Here is a 23,242-nt window from a genome sequence, read left to right on the forward strand (position 1 = left end):
ACATTCCTATCATACAATTAATAACCGTGTCCTTCTCAGTGCCGGCTCAGTCATCTGCACGGATTTTTGTTTATTGGAAAGGAGTCTTGGTGAACGCTGGCAATGCTGTTCCGAGTCAAAAATAATAGGCAGGCATCAGCATCCTCGCCCATACTTCACTCGCAATGCCAACGTGCGCTTCTTCAAGAGAAAGTTCTTCGCCGTGTATGTGGCAGGAGGCACCGCTATCTTTAGCCAACACTTCCGGCTGAGTGCGATAGGGAAATTACAACGATTTCCAGCTTAAACTTACTCAAATATTCCCTGTGCTGTAGACAGGAAACCACGCAGGCTCCAAAGCGACAGATCAGGGACTCGCGCATGAAAACCCCAAGACGTTGAATGGATAAAAAGCAACACCAAAAATCACCTTTCTGGATTGCAGCCTCCGTCAAAAAAAACATAGTGTTTTTTTTCTTTAAGAAATTGAAATGTCTCGATCCTCGATCCTCGCCTCATCAAGGACACTCACTAATCCATGCTGACAGAATCCAATTTAAAAGCACAACTGAATCGATGCCCGTCAGTCAACGCACGCCCACCCCACAAACCATAGTGACCTATCAGGCGCGACAACAGTTACTGAAGCTAGAGGGGACATCGCGATCCTGCCCTCGGAAATGTCTCTTGACAGCAGGGAATTAATCACTGGCTCCGCACCTTAGCCAACGTTGAACTTGGCTGAAGCAGCGATGGATGATTTAGCCATGCGGCTGCCGTGTGAACAGTTCAAATGTGGCTGGGAACCTCCAGCTTCCTGGTGGAGTCCCAGAAGCCAAAGTAATCATCCCTGACAATAAGCATCCCTGACCAAAGTATGCATACCTGACTGGCTGTATGTGATAGAAGAGAATCCACGTATTGCTGTACACCAGCCAGCAGACCACCAATATATGCCACGGTGGCTAGGAGATGTTAACTCCCTCGCCAGGTATGCAGGATGTTCGTGGGTTCGATCCCGACACTGACGCCTGTATATTTGGAGTATGCATGTTCTTCCCGTGGTTGGGTGGAATATTATACGGGTCCTCCAGGTTTTCCCTCCACATTTAAAATCAACGTGCGTTTAGAGTATTTGGCTGCTATAAATTTCCACATAAGCCCCTTCGTTGAGCTATCATTTGTGGCCAAGTCATTTCTGAAAAATGGCTATAAAGCTCAGTGGGCTTCACCTGGTAAAAAAAAGGTTTGTTTGATTTAGTTAAACGCAATTCCTCCCATTCACGGCACCTCCCACCTCATGCATAATTTACGAGGCAGTCAGAACGTTGCCTGGCAACGCCACACAACAGTTGGCACGCAGACAAGGGGCCTCAGTGCGCCCAAGTTGTGGCTCCCTGGCTGGCAGGCGAAAACAAATCACTGGCCCTCTTCGAGTTCAACTTAAACGACCGCCGCTTCGATGGCAACGTGAGCGTGCTTCGGCCCGCAGTCGAAGTCTGAGGGAGGTGGTGGGGGGGGGGGCTTTGTCGATGCGGTGGAGTGGAGCCGGTACGAGATCCTCAAGGGGGGGCTTGAGTAGTCAGATTGTCGCACTCCGGCCTCTCCACTGCGAGTGCGGCTGGTAAAGTGGCCTCATCCAGACGTCCTCTGCGCTGGCCGCGGAGAAGCCGACCGGGGCTTGAAGACACCACATTGTGCGCAAGCCTCGCAGCAGTAACGGTAAGCTGCGCGCACATTTTTTTAAAACAAAGTTTTCAAATGTTTTCGGCTCTCAGAAGAAACATGCGCGAACTCTTTTCTTCTTTTTTTCTTTCGTGGTAACAAGTGAAAATGGACGGTTGCAAAATACTTGTTCTCTCTGATAGCCATATGTTTCCTTAATGGGCATTTCCTTTCTGAATGCAAAAACAAAATAAAGCAATGAGACCAAGACTAAAGTAGACAGCACGAGCCGGTCGGGTGAGATCAACTTGCTTGTCCCGTCACATTTCCCGTGGCCAAACGAACTCTGGGTCCGCTGGACCGCAACGCCGTTGCGCCGTGCCTTTTCAATTAGAGAAACGTGAGATTCAGGGCGGACATCCGTTACCCCGGCGCATACCGATGGGAGCCCACACCCTCATCGCGGCCGGCACAGCGAGCGTGTACTGTTACCCGTGCTGCGCAGCGCTCGCAGCTATGGTAACGACTGCACGGCATTCGTAGGGAACGTGGCCCTATCTAGGCCAGCCCGGCCCCTCTCTCGTGTGGCCGCGTTTTACGTGCCGTCACCTCATCAACTGCAACGTGGCGAGATGTTAACTACTTCGCCTGGTATACAGGAGGTCGTGGGTTCGACCACAGCCCTTACGCCTGCTGTATATTTGGAGTCTGCGTGTCTCTCTCTCCCCGTGGTCGTGAGGATTTTTCTCTGGGTCTCATCCGGTTTTACCCTCCGCATTTCGAAACAGTTCGTTTAAGAGTATTTGGCTGTTATAAATTGCCACGCAATAAGCCACTTGGTTGAGCTATCATTTGTTGGCAGGTCACTTCTGAAAAAGAGCTACACAGCTCCGTGGGCCTTACCTGGTCAAATAAAAATAGCATAGTTTAATAGTTTAGTTTATAATTGTGCTGCGCTTAAATACGGCGGCCCGCGTTGTCTCTTCTCGGTTTTCGCAACTGGCGTCAAGCTTTTCGGTTCTCAGGTTTTGAAGTCAGTCATCCAAAAAACAAGGAAGAACTGGAGCGCAATGAATGCCTTGCGTACAGTTTGTGCATTTGTGTGCGCGAGGGACAGCGGAAATATTTTCAGAGCTGGGTGTAAACGAGGTGAATTTACCTCGTACTGCATTCAGCTTCCTTCGAATGTCCATTGTTAGATAGTAATCAATTAAGCGTTTGCAACATGTAAAAAAACTGTATAAAACACTGTACCCTAGCTTGTAAAATTCTAATTAAAAAAAACAAGAAAAGAAATCTGAACCTCCTCATTCTAGAAAAGGCCATTGCTACTCATTAAGTTTACTTTGACCTTGACTGTCGCTAGAAGGAATGGTGACTCGCGGTCGAGACTAATGACGGAGTGACAGCCAAAGGAGGGAACACGCCTGAGTGGAGAACCACCGTGAAAATGGAGTGATGAAATCAGTCTCATGTGCAGGTGCTGGATGGACTGTCTGTCACATTGCAAGACCATGAGAGATGGTGAGGGCTTAGGGAGGCTTATTAGTGGATAAAAACCATGCTTTAATAGAGTATGTGGCTGATATGAAGTTCCACACGATAAGTCACTTCGTTGAGCTATCGTTTGTGGCCAGGTCGCTTCTGAAAAAGAGCTAAATAGCTCAGTGGGGCTCACCTGGCAAAATAAACAGCTTTGACTAGAGGCTAACCCGAGCCGTGTGTGTTCGTTGTTTCCCGTGCAGAAGCCATCATGCCCAAGAAACGCGCGCCCAAGGGCCGGAAGCTGACGCTGAAGCAGGCCAAGGCAGCCGTGCACAGCACCCCCGACGGGAAGAAGCGCCTCAACCTCAGCAACGCGGGCCTCGCCACCTTCCCCAAGTGCCTCCTCAAGCTGAGCGACGTCGACGAGCTGGACCTCAGCCGCAACGCGCTCCGCGTCCTCCCGCCCTCCATCGGCAAGTTCGTCAACCTCCGCTCGCTCGACGTCCACAGCAACCGGCTCGAGAGCCTGCCCGAGTCGCTGGGCCAGCTGAGCGGCCTGCTGCACCTCAACGCTTGCAACAACCGGCTGGCTACACACGGCCTCCCCGAGGGCCTTGCGCAGCTGCAGAAGCTGCGCACCCTCAACCTGGGCCTCAACGAGCTGGACAGCGTGCCGCGCTGGCTGGGCCACCTCCGGGAGCTCACCGACCTGGGTCTCTTCGACAACGCCATCGTGGGCCTGCCTGAGACCGTGGCCAAACTGCCCAAGCTCCAGAAGCTCAACGTGAAGCGAAACCCGCTTGCGCTTGCCCCGCCGGAGACGGGCGGCGGGCCGGTTGGGGGCGAGCCAAGCCCCGAGGAGGCGTCCCTGCTGCTGGTGCACGAGTCGGAGGTGTGCAAGCCTTGCCTGGCCTCGTGCCAGGAGGAGAGGGCACGTAGGGCCGGCCTGCTCAAGAACACCAACAAGGGGTCCAACCGCGGGGTGGGAAGGTTTTCCGGGCTCATAACGCCCAACTCCGTGGCGAAAGAGACGCAAACTGCCTGGAGATGAAGCGTTTTTCGGCTACGGCGTCACCTCAGGGATATGGGCGACGTTGGAGATGGAAGTTTAGAGAGGGGTGTTTTTTCACGGGGTACTTTGAGAGCAGCAGCAGGACGCAGAAGTGTTACAGCAGAGCGAAGTTAACCTTGTCCCTGCAAAGCCACCTACTTCTCTAGATTTAGCCGATTAATTAAATAACTTACACTTAACTCGGCATTCACCAAGAACACAAAATTAGCCAGATTGGATTGTTACACACATTTTTACTTGAAAGTGAAATGTTTTAATTTCAATAGATTTTTAAGGGAATGTACATGCCATAGAGTAACAGTTTTACACTTAGGTGGGTAAAAATTAATGGACAACAGACCATCATTTAAACTGCCCAAGCCAATAAGAAAAATACATCTGGACAGTGATACCAATGTTTTTTCCGTCACTGACAAAAAATAAACTCCCGATTCAGGAAAACCCCAACAACACCGAGCGCCTCATGGTTCCACGCGGATTGCGTTTCGCTCACCCGGCCTCCACACTTGCGTTGGGGTTCTGTCCGGAGACGCTCTCGCTGCTGTCCGCGAGCGACGGCGCAATCGTCAAAAACCTGCGCTCGTCCGGGCAACAAAGGGGACGCACTTTGAGATCGCCTCGCCACCCCCAACTCCACAGTCATCGCACATGAAAGATCCCCCGTGGAGCCTTTAACAGACTTTTGTGGCAAGTGCTGTTAGAGAGCACCTATGAAGGCCAGCGCAGGCATGCGAAGGGGGTGGGGCTGGCCAGCACCACGGCCCGGCCGCCTTTGTCTTCCGAGTGCTGATGTTTTACACACTGCATCAGGTATTCATTTGAGGCTGAATCGACGGAGTGGAGGCCCAGGACCGGTTCAGATAATTGTCACTGGTGTTGGCCGTGAGCGAGAATCGAACTCGGGTCGCCGGGTTCGTAGTGCAGCAATGCTAACCACTGTGCCACCGCCCCCCAATCATCACACACAGACAAACACCGTTACATTCGTAGAAAAACTAAGTGAGAGCTCGTTAACGTTCATGGTTAAGTCTACACCCTGATGATCTTTATCACTTTGTGCTTTGTTTGCAAAGGCTTTTAAGCTCGTGATTTGGTGCTTAACACGCCAGAGGCCTTACCTTTGGTACACCTTGTTTCTCACCCCACGCGGGAACACCAGGAGGTAGTTCCTGCCGTCGTTTGAGAATACTTCCACGGCCATCGGCTAAACAAAAATACCAAGAGGAGGATCTCAGCGGCATTCCGGTGATACGTTTGACAAATCCACACGCCACTTGAGTGAACGTTGTGTACAAACTCATTCGAGATTAAATGTCTCTTCTTGGAAAGGAGGTGGGGGGGTCTGTGGTTTCTGATGAAAGATTCCGTTTCGCACGAGCTCAGCTTCCTGCTCTTCACAATGTCAGCGGCTTTTGGGCTGGCCATCGTAAAGAAGACGGCGGTCACCGCGTCGCGCTTCGCTTTGAAATGGCACTCCTGCGGCCGTCTGGAACGTTCCTCCTTCCGACATTAGGAAGCCACTGGAGAAATGCACTTTTAAATCTAGATTGAAAACTCATTACTTTAGAGCTGCTTTTTGTGTTTAGTTTGTTGTCCTCCTCCCCCGCACCTCCGATAAGCACGGTTGGTGACGTACGGTGCGAAAAATGTTCAACACACACACACACATACATTGTTTGCATCCACAGCACGACAGGCGTTCCTTGCTCAAGGGTGGCACTGACATTATGGACCTTATTGTCTCCATAACTAAGCAGTAAATAGCCTGTCAAACTCCGGCTGTGTGTCCCGGCAAAATAACTTAAATAAACATTATGAATGGGATATATTTATTTTTACTAAGACGGTTCCTAACGTGAAAAGACATAGATGGTAAAAGTTAGCCAACAACATTTCTGATTCTTAATCTGATTTGCGGCTCAGGATACCACAAACTATTCATCAAATCAGCGGAGCTAAGGGGGGCCATGGGCAAATCATTACGTGCCAAGAGACTACGAGTGAAATATTCATGATAATAGAAAGGGGTCGCATGGCAGCACAGTGGTTAGGTACACTTCACTATGAACCCAATGACTTGAGTTAGATTCCCGGCCACGGCGAACACCAGCGGCGAGTGATCCCTGAAGCGGCCCTGGGCCTACCCCTCTCACCAACCCGCACCGACCAGCGTGGCGATGATCAGTTAAACAGACGCCATGAACAACATGGCGTGAACTGACAAGAGGAGCTGTGGTTGTTCGGCACGGTACGGAACGGAGAAGAGCGAGCGAGCGCGCGAGCGGACGAGGGGCGGCACCTGCAGGAGGTAGCGCCGCTTGTGCACCTCGCGCACGCCCTCGTAGCTGAACTTGCTGCACGCGCGCTGCGGGTGCGACGGAGGCGATCGGGTCCCACGGGGAATCACAGGGTCCTGCAGCCTGGGTGGCGAGACCACCCGGAATCGCGCACGCAAGGACGAAGGGAGTCAGTGCCGTGTCGCGCATTCCCCCCAACGGTTAAACGCTTCATGCAATGACATCGGGAAGATGATGATGACTGTTTCATCGCAGGACCGTCAAGGAGGGTGGCAGCTTGGGGACGTCCGGCCTGGTTATGAAGATGATGATATTGATGCTGTTCAGGATGATACAGGAACCAACAACGGTGCTTCTGACAGCCATGATAGAAATTTTGTTGATGTGCCAGCAACGGTTCATATTGTTGACGATGAGACTGCTGCTACAGCTGATGAGGCTGCTACAGCTGATGAGGCTGCTACTGCTGACGAGGCTGCTGCTACAGCTGACGAGGCTGCTGCTACAGCTGATGAGGCTGCTGCTACAGCTGATGAGGCTGCTGCTACAGCTCATGAGGCTGCTACTGCTGACGAGGCTGCTACTGCTGAGGCTGCTGCTACAGCTGACGAGGCTGCTACTGCTGAGGCTGCTGCTACAGCTGATGAGGCTGCTACTGCTGACGAGGCTGCTGCTACAGCTGATGAGGCTGCTACTGCTGACGAGGCTGCTGCTACAGCTGATGAGGCTGCTACTGCTGACGAGGCTGCTGCTACAGCTGACGAGGCTGCTACGGCTGAGGCTGCTGCTACAGCTGACGAGGCTGCTGCTACTGCTGACAAGGCTGCTGCTACAGCTGACGAGGTTGCTGCTACTGCTGACAAGGCTGCTGCTACTGCTGACGAGGCTGCTGCTACAGCTGATGAGGCTGCTACTGCTGACGAGGCTGCTGCTACAGCTGATGAGGCTGCTACTGCTGACGAGGCTGCTGCTACAGCTGATGAGGCTGCTACTGCTGACGAGGCTGCTGCTACTGCTGACGAGGCTGCTGCTACAGCTGACGAGGCTACTGCTGCTGACGAGGTTGCTGCTACAGCTGACGAGGCTATTCCTGCTGACGAGGCTGCTGCTACAGCTGACGAGGCTGCTACTGCTGAGGCTGCTGCTACTGCTGAGGCTGCTGCTACAGCTGACGAGGCTGCTGCTACAGCTGACGAGGCTGCTACTGCTGAGGCTGCTGCTACAGCTGATGAGGCTGCTACAGCTGACGAAGCTGCTGCTACAGCTGACGAGGCTGCTGCTACAGCTGACGAGGCTGCTGCTACAGCTGACGAGGCTGCTACGGCTGAGGCTGCTGCTACAGCTGACGAGGCTGCTGCTACTGCTGACAAGGCTGCTGCTACAGCTGACGAGGTTGCTGCTACTGCTGACGAGGCTGCTGCTACAGCTGACGAGGCTGCTGCTACAGCTGACGAGGCTGCTGCTACAGCTGACGAGGCTGCTACTGCTGACGAGGCTGCTGCTACAGCTGACGAGGCTGCTGTTGCTGCTGCACCAGTGGCTGTGCCGGAGCTGCTCACTCGGGTGGCAGCATGTCAATGTCGCAGATCTCCCGGCGGGTTGTCATGGTGACCCCGTCGATGACGTAGAAGTGTTCCTTCCCAAAGAGCAGCAGCCCCTCGCTGGTGTCCAGGCCCTCCACTCGCGCGCACCGGTACATCTGGGAGATCTGGGAGCGACACGGCGGAGAGGCGGGGTCAGGCTGGGCGAGGTTGGGATCTGCTTGGTGTTACTGATCAGGGTTCGGGTTAAGATGACTGTAAATTGGATTTATTTAAAGGGTTTTTATTGTATTTCAATTAGAGCCCAGGCCGTTAGGGTTAAGGTTAAGGTGGTTTTATGGTATGGTATAACTTGGGCCACGCTGGAGATTAGTGAGGGTTTGAGTGTTCTCTGCTTCGAGGATCAGGTTTAAGGCAGAAGAAATGAGGTCGGTGTGTGTGCTAGGGTTACGGTCAATGTGTGTTGAACTTCTTTCGCGCCGTATGTAGCCAACAATGCTAATCGGAGGTTGTGGGTGGTTTTGCTGCGCTCTGGCTAGGATGGGGAGTAATGCGCTAGGGGGAGGTTGGGGGGGAGGGGACGGGGCTGCTCACCGTTTCGCCCTCCGCCAGCAGCCTCAGCACCGTCTGGTTCTCCGTCTTCTCGCCGCCATCGCCGATGCCGGCCCCGTCGGCCATCGGGTCCGGGAGGCCGTCTTCATCGTCGCCGCCCGGCAGGCCGGCGCCCGGCTCCACGCCCGAGCGAGACCTCTGCAACGGCTTCACGAGCCCTGCCGACGACGACACGTCAGGCCGCCGCGTGACTTAAAACGACTCGTTCGCGATTTTAGTTTTTATTACCGAAAAGGGATCGCAAACATCATGTCGGTACGCAGGGCACTGTTCGCGAGACGAGGATAACGGCTGACCTAGACGCAGAACGCTTGAAAATTCTGAGCGGTCAGCCACTCGGCATTGACCGTCCTAAATTAAGAAGACCGATTTAAAATGTATTTTCACATGGGGAGACCATTTCTGCATTTGCTGAAGCGTACGTCTGATACGGAACTATCGTCTGATGCAGAACCACCGCCCGATGATCGAATGTGAAGTGACAAGCAAACGATCCGAGCTTAAGTCTGGGTGTGGGGGGGGAAGCAAAAAAAAATCAGCCAATTCGATCGTTACCCTCATCTACCCACCGAACACTCTCCCCACTGCTTCGCCGTCGGGGCAACGTGCACAGCTCAAGCCGGAGACTGTGATCACAAATTTTCAGTGGGCGATAGGCCGACGTCAAATATAAACATCTCTCGTACAAGGCCCCTACCGTCGAACTTCCCGGTTTAAACCTTCCACGCCGCCAATGATCGACCATCAACCGAATCGGGACGGGGCAAGTGGCCGATGCGGCCGCCTGATGCGCAAGTGGCGCATGGAAGATTCGGCGGCCTGCGAGTGCGGCCACGAATCCCAAACCGTCGACCGCATCGTAAACACTCTGCCGCTGACCTTTGACCCCCACCATGCCGTCCTCCCCGCCGTTCTCCTCGTGCCGGGCGGCCTCGCTCTCGGCCGTCTCCGTGGCGACCACGGGCTCCAAGCTGGACTGCGACACCAGGCGGAGGTAGAACTCTTTGCTGTCGTAGCTGATCACTCGCCGCACTTTACCGCTCTTCTGCGGGGAGGTGAGCGCCGCGTGATCAGGGGCAGCTCGGTGAAAAGCGACGACCGCCCGCGGTTTCTCAAACGCGAGCCCGAAGGATTACATCACAAGGGCACAACGTGCAGTGTCTAAAGTTTCTGCATTGCACTGAGAGTTTATCATTAACATCGGAGGTCCTGTGTTTTGAGAAATTAAACATTCCTGAGGCAAGAACTTGTTCTCTCCACATCGGAATTGCTGTTAACTTCCCACCAATAAATGCTCGCGTTGGTGACCTCAGAGTTAAGCCTGGGCGTGAACGAACTCACCATCTTACAGCCGGGAGCTTGTGATTTTGCCAACTTAAGAATATCTCATTCATAATTAGGTGTCAGCTAATATGAAATCACAGCAGAGAATAATCCACGGTCATTATAAGTCAAGTTAGATACATTTATTTGGTGACGAGGCCACCAATAAAACAACACTTTTAATTCTTAAGACAATAAAAACACAACTCCAAGAGCACTTGAAGGTTGTAGACAAAAGGCTAAATGCTCTGGTCGAATGCTAAGTTTGGACTGGGCCAACACCAGACAACCGGGAATTCGCCCGGTAAGCTGCAGTTGGACTTTGGTCGGTTCACCACTCACGGCAAACTTTACTCCCAACTTCATTCAGCAAGGTGGCCGATTTTAAACAGCACAGAGCATGACGCTGACTCAACTCCCGAGGCTGGCCTGCTTAGCGAGCAAACGCCGGGAACGCCGTCTAAACCACGGGTGCCTGCGTGAATCTGGAGTTAATCTCACAGCTCGTTGGAGACGTGCCGGCCGCAGCTCACCTGTCTCATCACATCCTGCCCATTCTGCTCCGCCTCATCCATGAGCTTTGGGAGAGGAGAGAAACAATAGTAATAATATAAAGAGCAGTCGAGAACGTGGCAGCAGCATCGTTCAACTGGGGGAAGAGCAAGCCACGGTCGATTCGGGAAGAGGACCCAGCCTGATCCAATTACAATGTCTGTACGTACGTACATATGTTGTGCTTCTTTCGCACCGTACGTAGATTTAAAAGCGCATAGCTCCAGTGGCTCCCTGATATCGGGAGGACGTTCCAGACGGACGCGGAAGCGCATCTGAACGCACGCGATGAGGTGACCGTCTTTGTTCGCCGCTGCTGCGAGGATGACCAAAGTTTGCACGATGTTTTATGCTCCTTGAACTGTGGTTCATATTGTGGCAAGCATTTTGTGTGCAATGAGTGCGATCTTATAAACCATGTGAATTGTGATGAGCTGGAGCCACGGGATTGGCTCGTGTGCAGCTGATGGGGGGGGATTGTTGTGTCATGTGACCACGAGGGATGGTGGCGTCTTCAAGATGGATTCATCCAGCAGTGGATTGCTTGTGACCGATAATGATTTTATGTTTGCATAGTTTATTTAAAGTTGCCTTGTGCAATGTGTATGGAAGCACATGAGATATATATATATCCATGTGAGTGGCAGGTATCTATTAAAATAAGCTGTGTACAGTTTTATGTCTGTTTTGTATTCATATAAATTATACTTTATTGAATACACACTGATGTATTTAATACAAGTAAACGTGCATTTTAGTGTTTGTATAAAGAAGCTGACTTTAACTTTTTTTTTAAAATTCCTCAACCAATGCTGTACATTTTCGTTTACTCTTGATGGACGTTAATTTTAGCATTTAAGTCTTGCAGGCTACACCACTGCTGTGATCCCAACGCTAACACTCAGCAGTTTTTGTCAGACAGATGCCCTCCAGCTCGGAACAACGTCCAGGGAGGGCCCACTGGTTAATTTGAGTTAAGTGTAGGTTATTATCCACAAGGACACTGGCACCACACAATTACGCAGGCATGAAAGTGAAGGTTCTGTGCGTGTGTCTGTGTACATGCGTGGCTAACATCACTGGCGAGTGATATCAGAACATGTCCTGGACCTCCAAGATGTCAAGCACCTGGGAGACATGGTGCTAGCCACACCACCACCCCTTTGCTGACAGCACTTGCCTCAACAGTATGTAAAAGACTGCGCAGTGGATCTTTGTCTGTGTGTGTGTGCATGTGTTATGACAGGAGAGTCAACCTCCGGTGTGAGTGGACTAGTGGCCACGGGAGGTAATGACAGGGGAGTCAGCCTGCAGTACGAATGGACTAGTGGCCACGGGAGGTAATGACAGGGGAGTCAGCTTGCAGAACGAACGAACTGGTAACTCCGGGAATGAATGAGGATAGGGGCGTGGCCAGGTAACGGAAGAGGACGGTGGAGTCTGCTGGTAGAGCGAGCGGTCTAGAACCAGCGGGAAGGTTCGGGAATGGGAGCATGGCCTCGGACCGTACATAAGGGAGATGCACGGGAGACTCGGGGCTGTTGCAGTGGGGTATCCGCCTGTCTGAGTGTGAGCACGTGGCTCACGAATAGAGAAAACCTTCCCTGGACACGTGCGTCGGAGTCGTCTTTACAAACGTATACACCTATGAAAGCCAGTATGGCACACAACCACCTTTGTATGCCCAGTGCTGATGTTTACACACTGCACCAGGTACTCATTGAAGGCTGAGTTGACCCCAGGTCACAACTTTTATCCCAACAACAAAAACAATCATAACCCGTGTAAGCATTGTCGCCCGCACGCGCCAAGGTGCACCTACCGTGGCACCAGCGCTGTCACCACCACTGTCTCTATCGCTGTATGTATGTTGAACTTCTTACGCGCCGTGGGTGGCCAACCGTGCTAATTGGAGCTTTCGGGGGAAGGACAACAAACTAAACACAAACAGCAGTTCAAGAGAAATGAGTTCTCAATCTCGATTTAGAAGTGCGCGCAGCTCCGGCGGCTTCGTCGTCGTCGACTGTCGCCGTACCTGCGCGTCGTCTCTGTCGGAGCCGCCCGGCGGGTACGGGTAGTGCGCGTAGTGCGCGTAGAAGTGCTCGTTGGGCATGAGTTTGCGGCGCATGCGGCAGGGCCCCTCGGTGGGGTCCAGCATCCACTTGTCGAGGCGGGAGCCCACGGGCGGCCCCCACGGGCCGCGCTCGCGGGTCACCTCGGCCTCCAGGCGCCCCCACTCGGCGGCGAGCAGCCGCGCCACGCTGCACTCGCGCTGGCCCCGGGCGCGGCGCACAGAGACAAAGACCGCCCCGCATAGCCTTCAACGAACTGCGGGGGGGCAAGTGCTGTTCGCGAGTAGCGCCTGTGAAGGTCGGAACGGTACGCGAGTGGGGCGGATAGCCAGCACCACGCCCGACCGCCTTTGTCACCTTGGTGCTGATGTTTTTACACACCGCACCAGGTGCTCATTTGAGGCCGAGTCGAGCTTAGGGGAGGCCCAGCACCGGTTCAGATGATCGTCAACGGCGTCGGCCGTGAGCGGGAATCGAACTCGGGTCGCCGGGTTCGTGGCGCAGCGCGCTAACCGCTGCACCACCGACCGTGTACGCCAATGTACACACGCACGGCCCTTGTGCCAATCCACTGGTGGACGAGGGCCTCCCCATGCCGTGCGGGTCATGGAGGCTATTTGACCATACTTCCCCGCAGATGTTAGTGTGGTTTTGTAAAGGCATTGAGCATAGACGTTGGAACGTAGTACAGTATGATAGGTGTTCGCTGACGGCACGATCAGAGAAAGCGTTGTGAGCATGCACCAATTTTGTATGGCACTGCGCTCACTCAACAGTTATGCACGCAACGATTTGATACAGACCCTCTCGCGATCCAATGAACCATCACGATTCGCAGTTGTGGTTTGATTCAAGACTAGATTATTGTTGGTTTTTTTACTTCGTGTTGAATGCAACACCTCAAGTAGCTACATTGGTCACATTAACCAATTACCTTGCATCATAAACAAAGCATAAAAAAAATTGATGAAGATTTAAACTTGTATCGCTAAGTGTAAGAATCGATTTTAATCAATGAATCCATGCATCATATTATTCCTGCTAAGCAGCCACTGTTTTCCAAGTGCTGGCGTTCATCGCAATGTTACAACCACGTTGCCTATCCATAGTAATATTTGTCAAAAAAGTATTAACAAATTAAATTAGAATGAAGCACTATGGGGAGAGCCTGCCAATGACTCATGCCCACAGGCGTCGTCTTTTCAGGACACCGCACTCTGTGCGACGGACCTCACCTCCTGCTGCTGCTTGTAGCGGTAGTCCACAAGGTCTCGCACGACCGCGATGTGTGTGAACATCCACACCGACGCATCCTACACAACGCGCACAGGAACCACATCATCACCAGCACCACCACAGCCAAAAGCTAAACTTCACGAATGCAGCTACTGCCATGCTAAAGTGCTTCACGGCACGCCATTCTCTCGAGTGGTGGATTGACAATTGTATGTATGTTGAACTTCTTTCAAACCATATGTAGCCAACCGCGCTAATCGGTGGTGTGGGGGATTGACAGAAAACTAAACACAAAATGCAGTTCTAAAGAAATGAATTAAAAATTTGGATTTAAAAGTGCATAGCTCCAGTGGCTTCCTAATATCGGAAGAGCTTTCGAGACGGCCTCAGAAGCGCATCCGAAAGGGCGCGGTGCAGTGACCGTCTTTGTTCAGTGGCTATCCAATATCCGCTGCTAGGATGACCGAAGTTCACGTGATGACCGGAGTTCGCATGATGGCTATAAGCTTAAGTGTTAATGGTGGTGATGGTAAAGGAGCTGCTCTCCGATGCGTTTTCCGGGTCGAACCGCGCGCCGTTCTTCGCAAACCCCAAAAACACGCGAGAGATCCGCGCAGCGAGCGACCACGTACATCCACCCGGGGTAAGCGCTTGCAGCGGGGGGGGGCCGTGCAGACGACTGGCCACGTGGCCGCTTCACCTGCAAGGAAGGCGTGGAGCGGTTGGCGGCGCTCTCCTTGCGCTGCTTCCTGTTGCCCGTGAGGCGCGTGAGCGCGAAGCCGCCGCTGCTGCCGACGCGCAGGCGCGATGACACCGTCTGCTCCGCTCGGCTCAGCTGCTTCCTCTCCTGGCCTGCGAGACGCGCGTTCGCGACGGCAGCGCGCGCACGGTTAAGGCAGGGGGCTCGTGCTCGCACCGCCGCGGTATTTTACGACGTGATAGGCCACTTTGTTGAGCGATCATTTGTGGCCAGGTTCCTTCTGAAAAAGAGCTGCACACAGCTCAGTGGGGCTTACCTGGTAAAATAAAAAGTTTAAGAAACACAACGAGGAGCAACGGTCATATTCCTGGATTGGAATCGGGACTATCACAGGCGTCGAAGGGATTAACCGGGATTTCGTATGGGCTGTTGCAAAAATTTGGATGTAAATTTTGGACACGGTGGGTTCAATGATGCACCCACCGTATGTGGGTTCATCATTATGTCAGCACGAAGTGGCTCTTTACTTGGGGCATAGTATGTCAACCAATTAATTCAAGAAATTAGGACGAATGAGTTTGCCGAACATGTAGAACCGGCCGAGTGAGAATGTTTATGTTTTCAGCTCAGTCACTGATGGTCGAACAAAAGGCTTCACAATCAGTTCCTCCACGTCACCTTCAGGGTGACTGCGACTCCACTTGTACATGAAGCGAAATGGCTTATTTGGACAATGCTACTGCTGACCTTTGGCCTGCGAGGAAGTCACAGGAAATGGGCGTTGGCACGGAGATGGCCCAAAATACATATCAGGGTTAGCACTGTGGTGTCGTCAGGAGAACGACAGATAGACTTACACACCCATTACCTGACCTTTGGCGTGGGAGAATGGTAAGCATGACAGCTTTACAGCTGAAAGCGCAAACTCTGCACCATTGGAAATGTACGTGAGCATGTAAAACCCTTCTTTTAACGTATCAGTATTCAAATGAATGCGGGGGATGTATCTGGTGTTAGCAAGAACGCAGAAGAGAATATTCGTTTCTGCCCATCTTGTATCTAAATAGTGTGCATTTATATAAATACGAACTAGCATGCACATATGAAAGTGTGGCCTCAATGATTAGTTGATAATGTTTAAACACCCATAGCCGTATTCATATGATATGTTGAACTTTCTTCTCACCGTATGTAGCCAACCGTGCTAATCGGAGGTGCGTTATAAACTGAACTATTTAATTGTATCAGGTAAGGCCCACTGAGCTACATAGGTCTTTTTCAGAAGTGACGTGGCCACAAATTATAGCTCAACGAAGTGGAAATGTATAGCTGCCAAATACTCTAAGCGCACGCTTCTAATTGTGGAGAGAAAAACCGGAGGACCCGGAGAAAAATCCACGCGACAATGGGGAAAGAGACACGCAAATTCCAAATATACAACAGGCGTCAGGGTCGGGATCGAACCCTACGACCTCCTGTACACCAGGCCGAGGCCGTTAACATCTCGCCGGCGTGGCGAGCTTCCGCTCAGCGCCATCCGCTTGGGGCCTTGCGATGCCTCTCGAAAACCTCCCAGCGACTGCGCCGGCGCGGTGCCGTGGGCGAGTCGTCGAGAGGACGTGCGACGGTCGCACCGAGGTACGTCTGCCAGGCCCTCGTGGACGGCTCCTCCAGCAGGTGGCGCAGCGACGCCAGGTCGGAGCGCCCCGGGTCGGACAGCGTGTCCGGGGGCAGCGGGCTGCGGCACAGCACCTCCACCACCGCCCGCTTGCTGCCGATCAGCTCCTGCCACACCCGGCGCACCAGCTTCACGAGCTGGGCGCGCGCTGACCGCATCGCACACAACGCACACCGGCTACAGCCCGACGCGCTCCCTCGCGTGCCGGGGATCGGCAACGACGGCGCGGGCGTGGAGCGATTTCGTCCCAAGCCGTGGATTCGGTGGATCGTCACTAGCCAGGGTTTCGTGATTAGATTTCAGAAATCAATTGAATCGATTCTTGGATAAAATATTTACACTTGGGGTATTGTTGTTCATGCCAGAAACCTGAAGTGAGCGTATGCATTTAGAGATATGGTTAATGGTCTATTGTTACAATCACAATTATACGCATCTTATAGCGAGCATAATAACTGACGATTTAATCAAAGAATCAATGCATCATCACAATCCTAATAAAACACCGAGTTTTGATCAACGGCCGTTGGCTTGTACGCATAAACACCTCCCATCTTGTCTTACAGGACAGAGGGCGACATCCCTGGCAGACAATAATACTGACGGCTTATGAAAAAAAAAACATCGAGTGGGGTTATGTTTTAAATGGAATACAGCATTACTTACCCTGGCTGGCTTCCTCGTCATCAGGGTCAGAGGTGGACAGGACGTGCCAAGCCGAGCGAGCCTCCAGGCCGAAGCCGTCTACAAATCTGGGGGACAAGGGGAAATGGATACAATTGTAAAGGATTTAAATTAAATGTGCACATATGCATTGCTTTATATATATAACATTGTAATCATAAGACCAATATTGGTCAATAAAATGACGAAATGTGAGCATACATTTAAATTGCTGTCATTAGTCAAAACAAACCACGTGGGTCAAGTGGCTCATTGTTTAGTTTAGAGCAATAAAAACAACCTCATATGTTCCTTTGCATTTTAAGGGCAGGCAAATAAAAAAAATACAATTTAAGGACAGTTTAACTGTTGTAAATGAATGAAGATTAATATTGTAATGTCTTGCTTTACATAGTGTGTGCATGCAATGTGAAGAGCAGTAGTCAGGGCACTCTGACAGATAACATCAGTGGCACACACTCTCTGATTACCTGATAGGCCAACTCAGAATTATATAATTACCATAATTTACAAAAAATGCCCTGGCATAGTGTTGATCGTCCAGGCCTTAGTAGGTGCTCACTGAAATCAATTGCCCCAAGATGGCTGGGTGGGTAAGAGGTCAGAGCACCGAGCCAGAACTTCCGAGATCCTAGGTAGGACGAATCCTGTGATTAAATTGAGTTCTCCAACGCATGGGGAGTTGACATTCCCAGCCCGGTCACCAATGACTTCACAAGAATTTGGCTAAATTCCAGCTCTCATGATTAAAAATATCGACAAACGTTGCCTTCAGTGGCAGCGCGGGTGGGAAAGTGCTCACCCATACCGTGTGAGCCAATAGTTACTTGACAGGATCTCAGAGGTTGCTCTGTGATATCCGATTCTGTGGGCTGTCATGTAACATGAAGGGTTGCACTCATATGACACCAAAATAGCACGAGCGGAATAAAATTAGGGAAAAAAAGATAACACATCTTAAGATGAATAATTCTAGATTTGAAGTTTTCGTGACTGCAAGGATTCATACTCTTTGTTTTTTTTCGGTAAAGTCACTTAGGTAAAATTTTAATTTTAAGTTAAGATAAATAACAAAAAAAATTCAAAGAACAAAAACTCACTTCCCCCAACGGCCTAATAAGTATAAACACGAGATCTTTGTGCGTGAGTGGTGGGTAGGGGCGGGGGGGGGCAAGGGAAAGCGGTCGTACCTATGCATGCGAATCTGCAGCAGGCAGTGCAGCAGGCAGGCAAAGAAGTCCGGCTGGTAGTTGCCGGGCCCTAGCAGCAGGTTGCGGTGAACCAGCAGCTGGCCCAGGCTCTCCTGGAGGACGCCCTGCTGGGCGGGCCAGCGGCGCGGGCGGGACAGCTGGTAGAGCACGGCGCGGTTCAGGCAGCCGTAGAGGCCGTCCAGTGACAGCCCCTGGGACCGCTGCTTCGCCTGCGGTAGCGCACGATGGCCCACGCCGGCATTTGGAGGCGTCAAAACGACACTCGGCATCGCGGGGGGAAACTCGCACGAGAGATGCTGCTCACGCAACTAACTGTGTTCCGTGTCGGGGCCACTTTTTATTCTGTAAACCCTTTCCTGTTCCGACGATGTACGCGCATGTGTACGTCGCCAAATTTTTCTTCCGATTCCATTCCGTTGACGTACGTCTACGGAACCGGGAGGAAAAACTAAAATAAAATAACTTTATCGGTACCGAGGCTCCCATAAGGCCATGCGGGGAGGTGGTGTGGCATGCGTTGGCGCCAGCTATAGTACGGTGCGGTTGTATCGCTACAGTTCTCTGTGGTTAGTACGATGTCTTTACAAACAGCGGCGCTATGTATATATAAGTCATTCAGTGTAATCAAGAGTGCAAATGAAATTGTAAAAACCTGTGAAATCAGTTCCGCGATGAAGTTAAACACGAGTCGTGGCTCCCTGCTGAACATGCCCTGCCACAGCTTGTCCACCACCCTCTGAGCAAAGTAGAATATCCCATTTGCCACCGCAGTGTAGGTGCCACGGCCTGAACCATTGTCTGCTGGAGGGAGGGGGAGTAGGCAACGGAGACAATCACACAACTGAAAAGATCACATCAACCTACATACGCCTGTCGCATAATCAAATCTGTAAATTTGTAAATGACAGAATAACAGTGCAGGCGGGAAAACCAAGAGTTTGAAACATCACCCAAAAATGTGTAAAAAGCATACAGCTTCTGTGCGTTATGAAAAAACCATCAGCATTTCCTGCAGAAGTGCATTGTGGTCTTCCTGTCTTAGGTCACCATCAAAATGTATTTGAGCAAGTATGACCGATAGGCAGCAGTGATACAGTGACATACAACTGTGGACCGGTTTCATCTTAATTAGGACTCATCAGCAATGTATAATTCTCACTGCTGCAAAGTATGATGATGATGACTAGGGTCCCATTGGTGTCGTCAAAACGTCTCACTTTTTAGATAAAAATGCTGCTATGTCAGCCCCAGTATGTTGTCATGAACATTTGTATTCTCAGCAGTCTCGTGTTATATTCATGTCATGAAAAATATGAAATATTAAACAAACCTGTTCTCCAGAAAAGTCCTGTACGTAAGCATGTCACAAAAGAAGCACACGTTACGTAAGGGTTCTGCACAAACTAAGTCCCATTCCGAAATGTATTGAACAACATTTTCATTTACGCTCACATATGTAATATTAAGATGCCTTATTTCATGTTCCGTGGAAACAACCACACAAATAAACCCGCTGCTGCCAGCTCGTGTGTTAATACCAGCCAATCGCTGGGTTTCCATTGAGAAGCAGGAGGAATAACGTAACTCGTTCAAATCAAAATTGCTAAATAAGTTGCGTAACCTTACTGTTTATAACGAATAATTTATCTTCAGTGGTCACTATCAGAGTCATTTACTGTAACAATTGAACTGCTTTTCCAGACTACTCAAGATTTTAACCATCTATGAATCAGTTAGAATCTATCATGTGTTGCTCATTTCGATTTAAAACATATTCACTGCCTGCTAAATGCATTTACTTGTCAAAATTTAAGAGGATGCATTCCCAGCCACGGCTAACATCAGTGACGAACTATATCTGAACCAGTTCTGAGCCAACCCTTCACCAACTCGCAACTGAAAAAAGGCCACAAATCAAATAATTTAATACTATATTAGAATTTTGTAAAAAATAAAGAGGTGAAATGGGAAATAATAAAATTACATAATAGCATACGACGTTTCGATTGCAACGCAAGCAATCATCATCAGGTATAGAAGAGCTAAATTTAAGAGAGAGAGAGGAAACAGAACCGCAGACAATGATGATGATTGCTTGCGTTGCAATCGAAACGTCGTATGCTATTATGTAATTTTATTATTATTTCTTATTTCTACGTGACTTTACCGAAAAAAACCAAAGAGTAATTCCTGCAGTCACGAAAGCACCAAATCAAGGTGAACTGGGAACCCAGTAACCGAGTCCACGAGCTGAATGAAAGAGACGCGGTGCCCCGCATGGGTTTGCTCACTCAGTGCGTCGGCCGACTGGAGGTGTCCCATGATGCTCAGCAGCAGCTCGGTCTGATACTCCCTCTGCTGGCTCTGGGTGGCCCTCTCCGGCGATGCCTGTCAGGTGATGGGTGTGGGCGATGGTTAGAATGTGCCTGTGCTCAGCCAAGCGGAGTCTAAAGTAACACCATGGCTTTAATGCCTACGTAGCAATGGATTCTGGGCATGCATCACCACGCCTAGAAGAGTTACAGCATGGCCTGGGCAACCTCTGGCCCTACGGGACTGGACATCATTCCGTACGGCCTTCAGCCACATGAGGCCTATCGCTTCGAAACAGCCCACAAGCAACATATACAAATATTACTTCAAGCATCTTAACCACAAGAGTCGGGGTATCGGAAGAAAACATTGTTGACCTGGCAATACTACCGCATACGTCATTTGTAGTGCACTCAGTCACTTCTGTCTCTGCAAGGGCTTCTTTACACCGCGTCGACGAGAATGTTATTTATCACTTTGTTGTCTGATAATGGCAAGGTGTGTGTAAACGTTTCACCCGCCAATGGAATTGTAAGTCCTACTTGGCCCCGGCATAAGTATACATTTAGAAACACGTGTTTAGATTATTGAGCTGCTATACAGTTCCATGTTTTAGCCATTTCGTTGAGCTATCATTTGCGGCCATGTCGCTTCTGGAAAAAAAGCTAAATATCTTAGTGGGCTTTACCTGGTAAGATAAAAACAATAGTTTAGTTTTATTTGTATATTTGTGTGATTTGTTTACCTTTCCTCTACTTTGCACTCCTATCGTGTGTTTGTACCGTTTGTTGTTGCTACGTTCTGACCCATCCCTACTGGACATCTGTGAAAAATAACTTTATTGCCCATCGGATTCCTCCAGTATAAATGAATATCATGGTTCTGATTCTGATACATACGTGTACTCTGTATGAGCACCTTTTTGCGAGCGGCAGCGCGTTCGCTACTCGTTGCAAAGATTCGTGGTTCAAACCCAAAAAGGCCGCCCTGGTAAATGCCACAGGTGCGTTCAACAAAATGTACACACCGTCTGCTTCAAGGTGATCTCTAACATCTTGTGAGTTCATTTGAGTGGGCCATTATGTGACGGTGTCATGATTCAAATTTGGAAAATGACCCGCAAATTACTCAATTATGGATACACAGTAATCATTGCTCCTTACTGGCAGACTAACGCCCACTGGCAGGTCAGTGCAACACTGGGAATGACGCCACTGGGGGTCCACCCTTCCAATATATGAAAAGAGATGTGATGAGGCAAGACGCTTTGGGATGCCAAGGCATTTAAGCGCCATATAAATGTAAAGAGAGATTATCATTATTACATGTACAGCCTTTTGTCAATCCACTGCGGGATGAGGGCTTCCCCACGGAGCGCAGGTCATGAAGGCAACTTGATCACACTTCCTTACACTCAGTGCGGGCTTGGTGTAGGCGGGGTGCAGATGTGGGAACGCAGAAGTACAACATAACAGATTTGTTCGAGCTACCCTCTGCCGCCCACCGCCTTAGCCCGACCACACGCGGCATCCCAAGACGCCAGGCAGGCGATGATTCATTCGAACCGCCGAACCGCTGGGGGGCAGCGTGGCGGCCGGCCACGGTTGGCAACGGGCGCTCACCTCGAGCAGGACGTCGAGGAGCGGGGGCGACTGCCTGCTCACGTTGCCCTGCAGGAGGCTGTCAACAGCGATGGTGCGCAGGAAGTCGACGACGAGCTTGCGCGACGGGTGCTGCGACAGGAAGCTGCTGCGCGCCGACACCATCTGCTCCGAGCGGCTGCGGTTGAGGCCCATGGGTGCCTCCGACGTGAAGACGCCGCTCTCGTCCTCGGGGCCCTCCGAGTCCTCCACGTCGCCCACCTGGACCACGGTGAAAGCGCCGCCCCACCCCCGCCCGATTAATGGTTACCAATGTCGGCGGAATGGCCGGGTGATGCATTAGTTTTTTCTTTTCCACATACCGCCTCGGTTGCCCCTTACTGCGTGGACCAGAGGTTTCACCACCCACTCCAACAAAGAGTACCGTTATTCTCATGACGGTCAAAATTATAAAATCATTCTCCAAGCCATAATTTATCTAAATTAATTGGAAAAATAACTAATAAGCAGATGGCTTACTTGAACCGTAAACAACACAAACAGCCTTTCTGGTGTTGCGGGCAGGAGGGATCTACCCAAGGGGATACGTCATTAAGCGGAGTCATCATCATTCTTTTGAGATCGTTCCCTGGCAAAGATGTCGCTCTGTGGCCAGTACACGAGTCGGGAACTGATGATTTTGACATTTGACCTTCGTCTATAAACACACCTGGTGATAAAAGACCCTAAAAAACGTTTGCTTGCTCTGCTGAAACGCTTTTGCGATTCAATCTCGCATCAAACGGCACCACTCAGGGTTTGGTCACAGGGTGGCTTCCGAACAACAATAACAAAACCAAAAATCGATTCACATCGTCACTTTGCATTAAGACGCATTCGTTTGTGGCCTCTACGTTTTATTTTATTGACCACGAATGGGGAAATTTCAAAGCCATTGATTAGGCAGCGGGACGTTTAATTTGGAGTTAAAAGTTCACACCAAGCAAGAGCGTTTCAACCACGGTTAATGTGGGCAAACTTCGTTCTAGCATCATTAATCAATTAAGCAGATTCATAGATGATAAACAACAACAAAAACTTGTGAGAATTTTATAATTGTTGGCACTGCACTGCTCACACGCAAAGAAATCTGGCCCACAAGGTGTCACGCCCCGATAATTTTCACGAGGGGGATGCAAAAGTGAATGCTGACATGAACGAAAAAGTAATCTGCTTCTGAAA

General features: G+C 50.7%; 2 protein-coding genes across 10 annotated transcripts in view; one reads left to right on the plus strand and one right to left on the minus strand.

Annotated features, from left to right (window-relative positions):
* The window catches only part of LOC116940305 (WD repeat and FYVE domain-containing protein 3-like), a 112,984-nt gene that overhangs the window by 27,618 nt on the left and 62,124 nt on the right, over positions 1-23,242 (minus strand). For 4 of the 9 annotated variants that reach the window (XR_004402529.2, XM_032949944.2, XM_032949948.2 and 1 more), the window contains 17 exons: positions 22,043-22,282; positions 20,399-20,495; positions 19,438-19,455; positions 18,760-18,908; positions 18,087-18,316; positions 16,879-16,964; positions 16,169-16,360; positions 14,535-14,686; positions 13,834-13,911; positions 12,562-12,798; positions 10,508-10,552; positions 9,531-9,696; positions 8,634-8,809; positions 8,058-8,206; positions 6,501-6,621; positions 5,320-5,405; positions 4,695-4,775 (listed from right to left, as the gene is read on the minus strand). Coding sequence is in view for 8 of the 9 variants with exons in the window: in XM_032949944.2 (XP_032805835.2) it covers positions 4,695-4,775; positions 5,320-5,405; positions 6,501-6,621; positions 8,058-8,206; positions 8,634-8,809; positions 9,531-9,696; positions 10,508-10,552; positions 12,562-12,798; positions 13,834-13,911; positions 14,535-14,686; positions 16,169-16,360; positions 16,879-16,964; positions 18,087-18,316; positions 18,760-18,908; positions 19,438-19,455; positions 20,399-20,495; positions 22,043-22,282 (2,303 nt within the window). In the remaining variant the exon portion in view is untranslated. The remainder of the gene's footprint in view (positions 1-4,694; positions 4,776-5,319; positions 5,406-6,500; positions 6,622-8,057; positions 8,207-8,633; positions 8,810-9,530; positions 9,697-10,507; positions 10,553-12,561; positions 12,799-13,833; positions 13,912-14,534; positions 14,687-16,168; positions 16,361-16,878; positions 16,965-18,086; positions 18,317-18,759; positions 18,909-19,437; positions 19,456-20,398; positions 20,496-22,042; positions 22,283-23,242) is intronic. The other 5 variants (XM_032949942.2, XM_032949943.2, XM_032949946.2 and 2 more) reach the window with 5 other exon arrangements.
* Positions 1,320-5,532, plus strand: LOC116940308 (uncharacterized). Its single transcript, XM_032949949.2, has 2 exons — positions 1,320-1,701; positions 3,390-5,532. The coding sequence occupies exon 2, from the start codon at positions 3,398-3,400 to the stop codon at positions 4,178-4,180; it is 783 nt and encodes a 260-aa protein (XP_032805840.1). The 5' UTR covers positions 1,320-1,701; positions 3,390-3,397; the 3' UTR covers positions 4,181-5,532.

This window comes from Petromyzon marinus, chromosome 8 (genome assembly GCF_048934315.1).
Source record: "Petromyzon marinus isolate PM22_M1 ecotype Great Lakes invasive population chromosome 8, UKy_Petmar_22M1.pri1.0, whole genome shotgun sequence".
Classification (NCBI taxonomy): domain Eukaryota; kingdom Metazoa; phylum Chordata; class Hyperoartia; order Petromyzontiformes; family Petromyzontidae; genus Petromyzon; species Petromyzon marinus.

Excerpts from the sequence above, each read along its gene's own strand:
- LOC116940308 (XM_032949949.2), top strand. The coding sequence starts at position 3,398 with ATGCCCAAGAAACGCGCGCCCAAGGGCCGGAAGCTGACGCTGAAGCAG.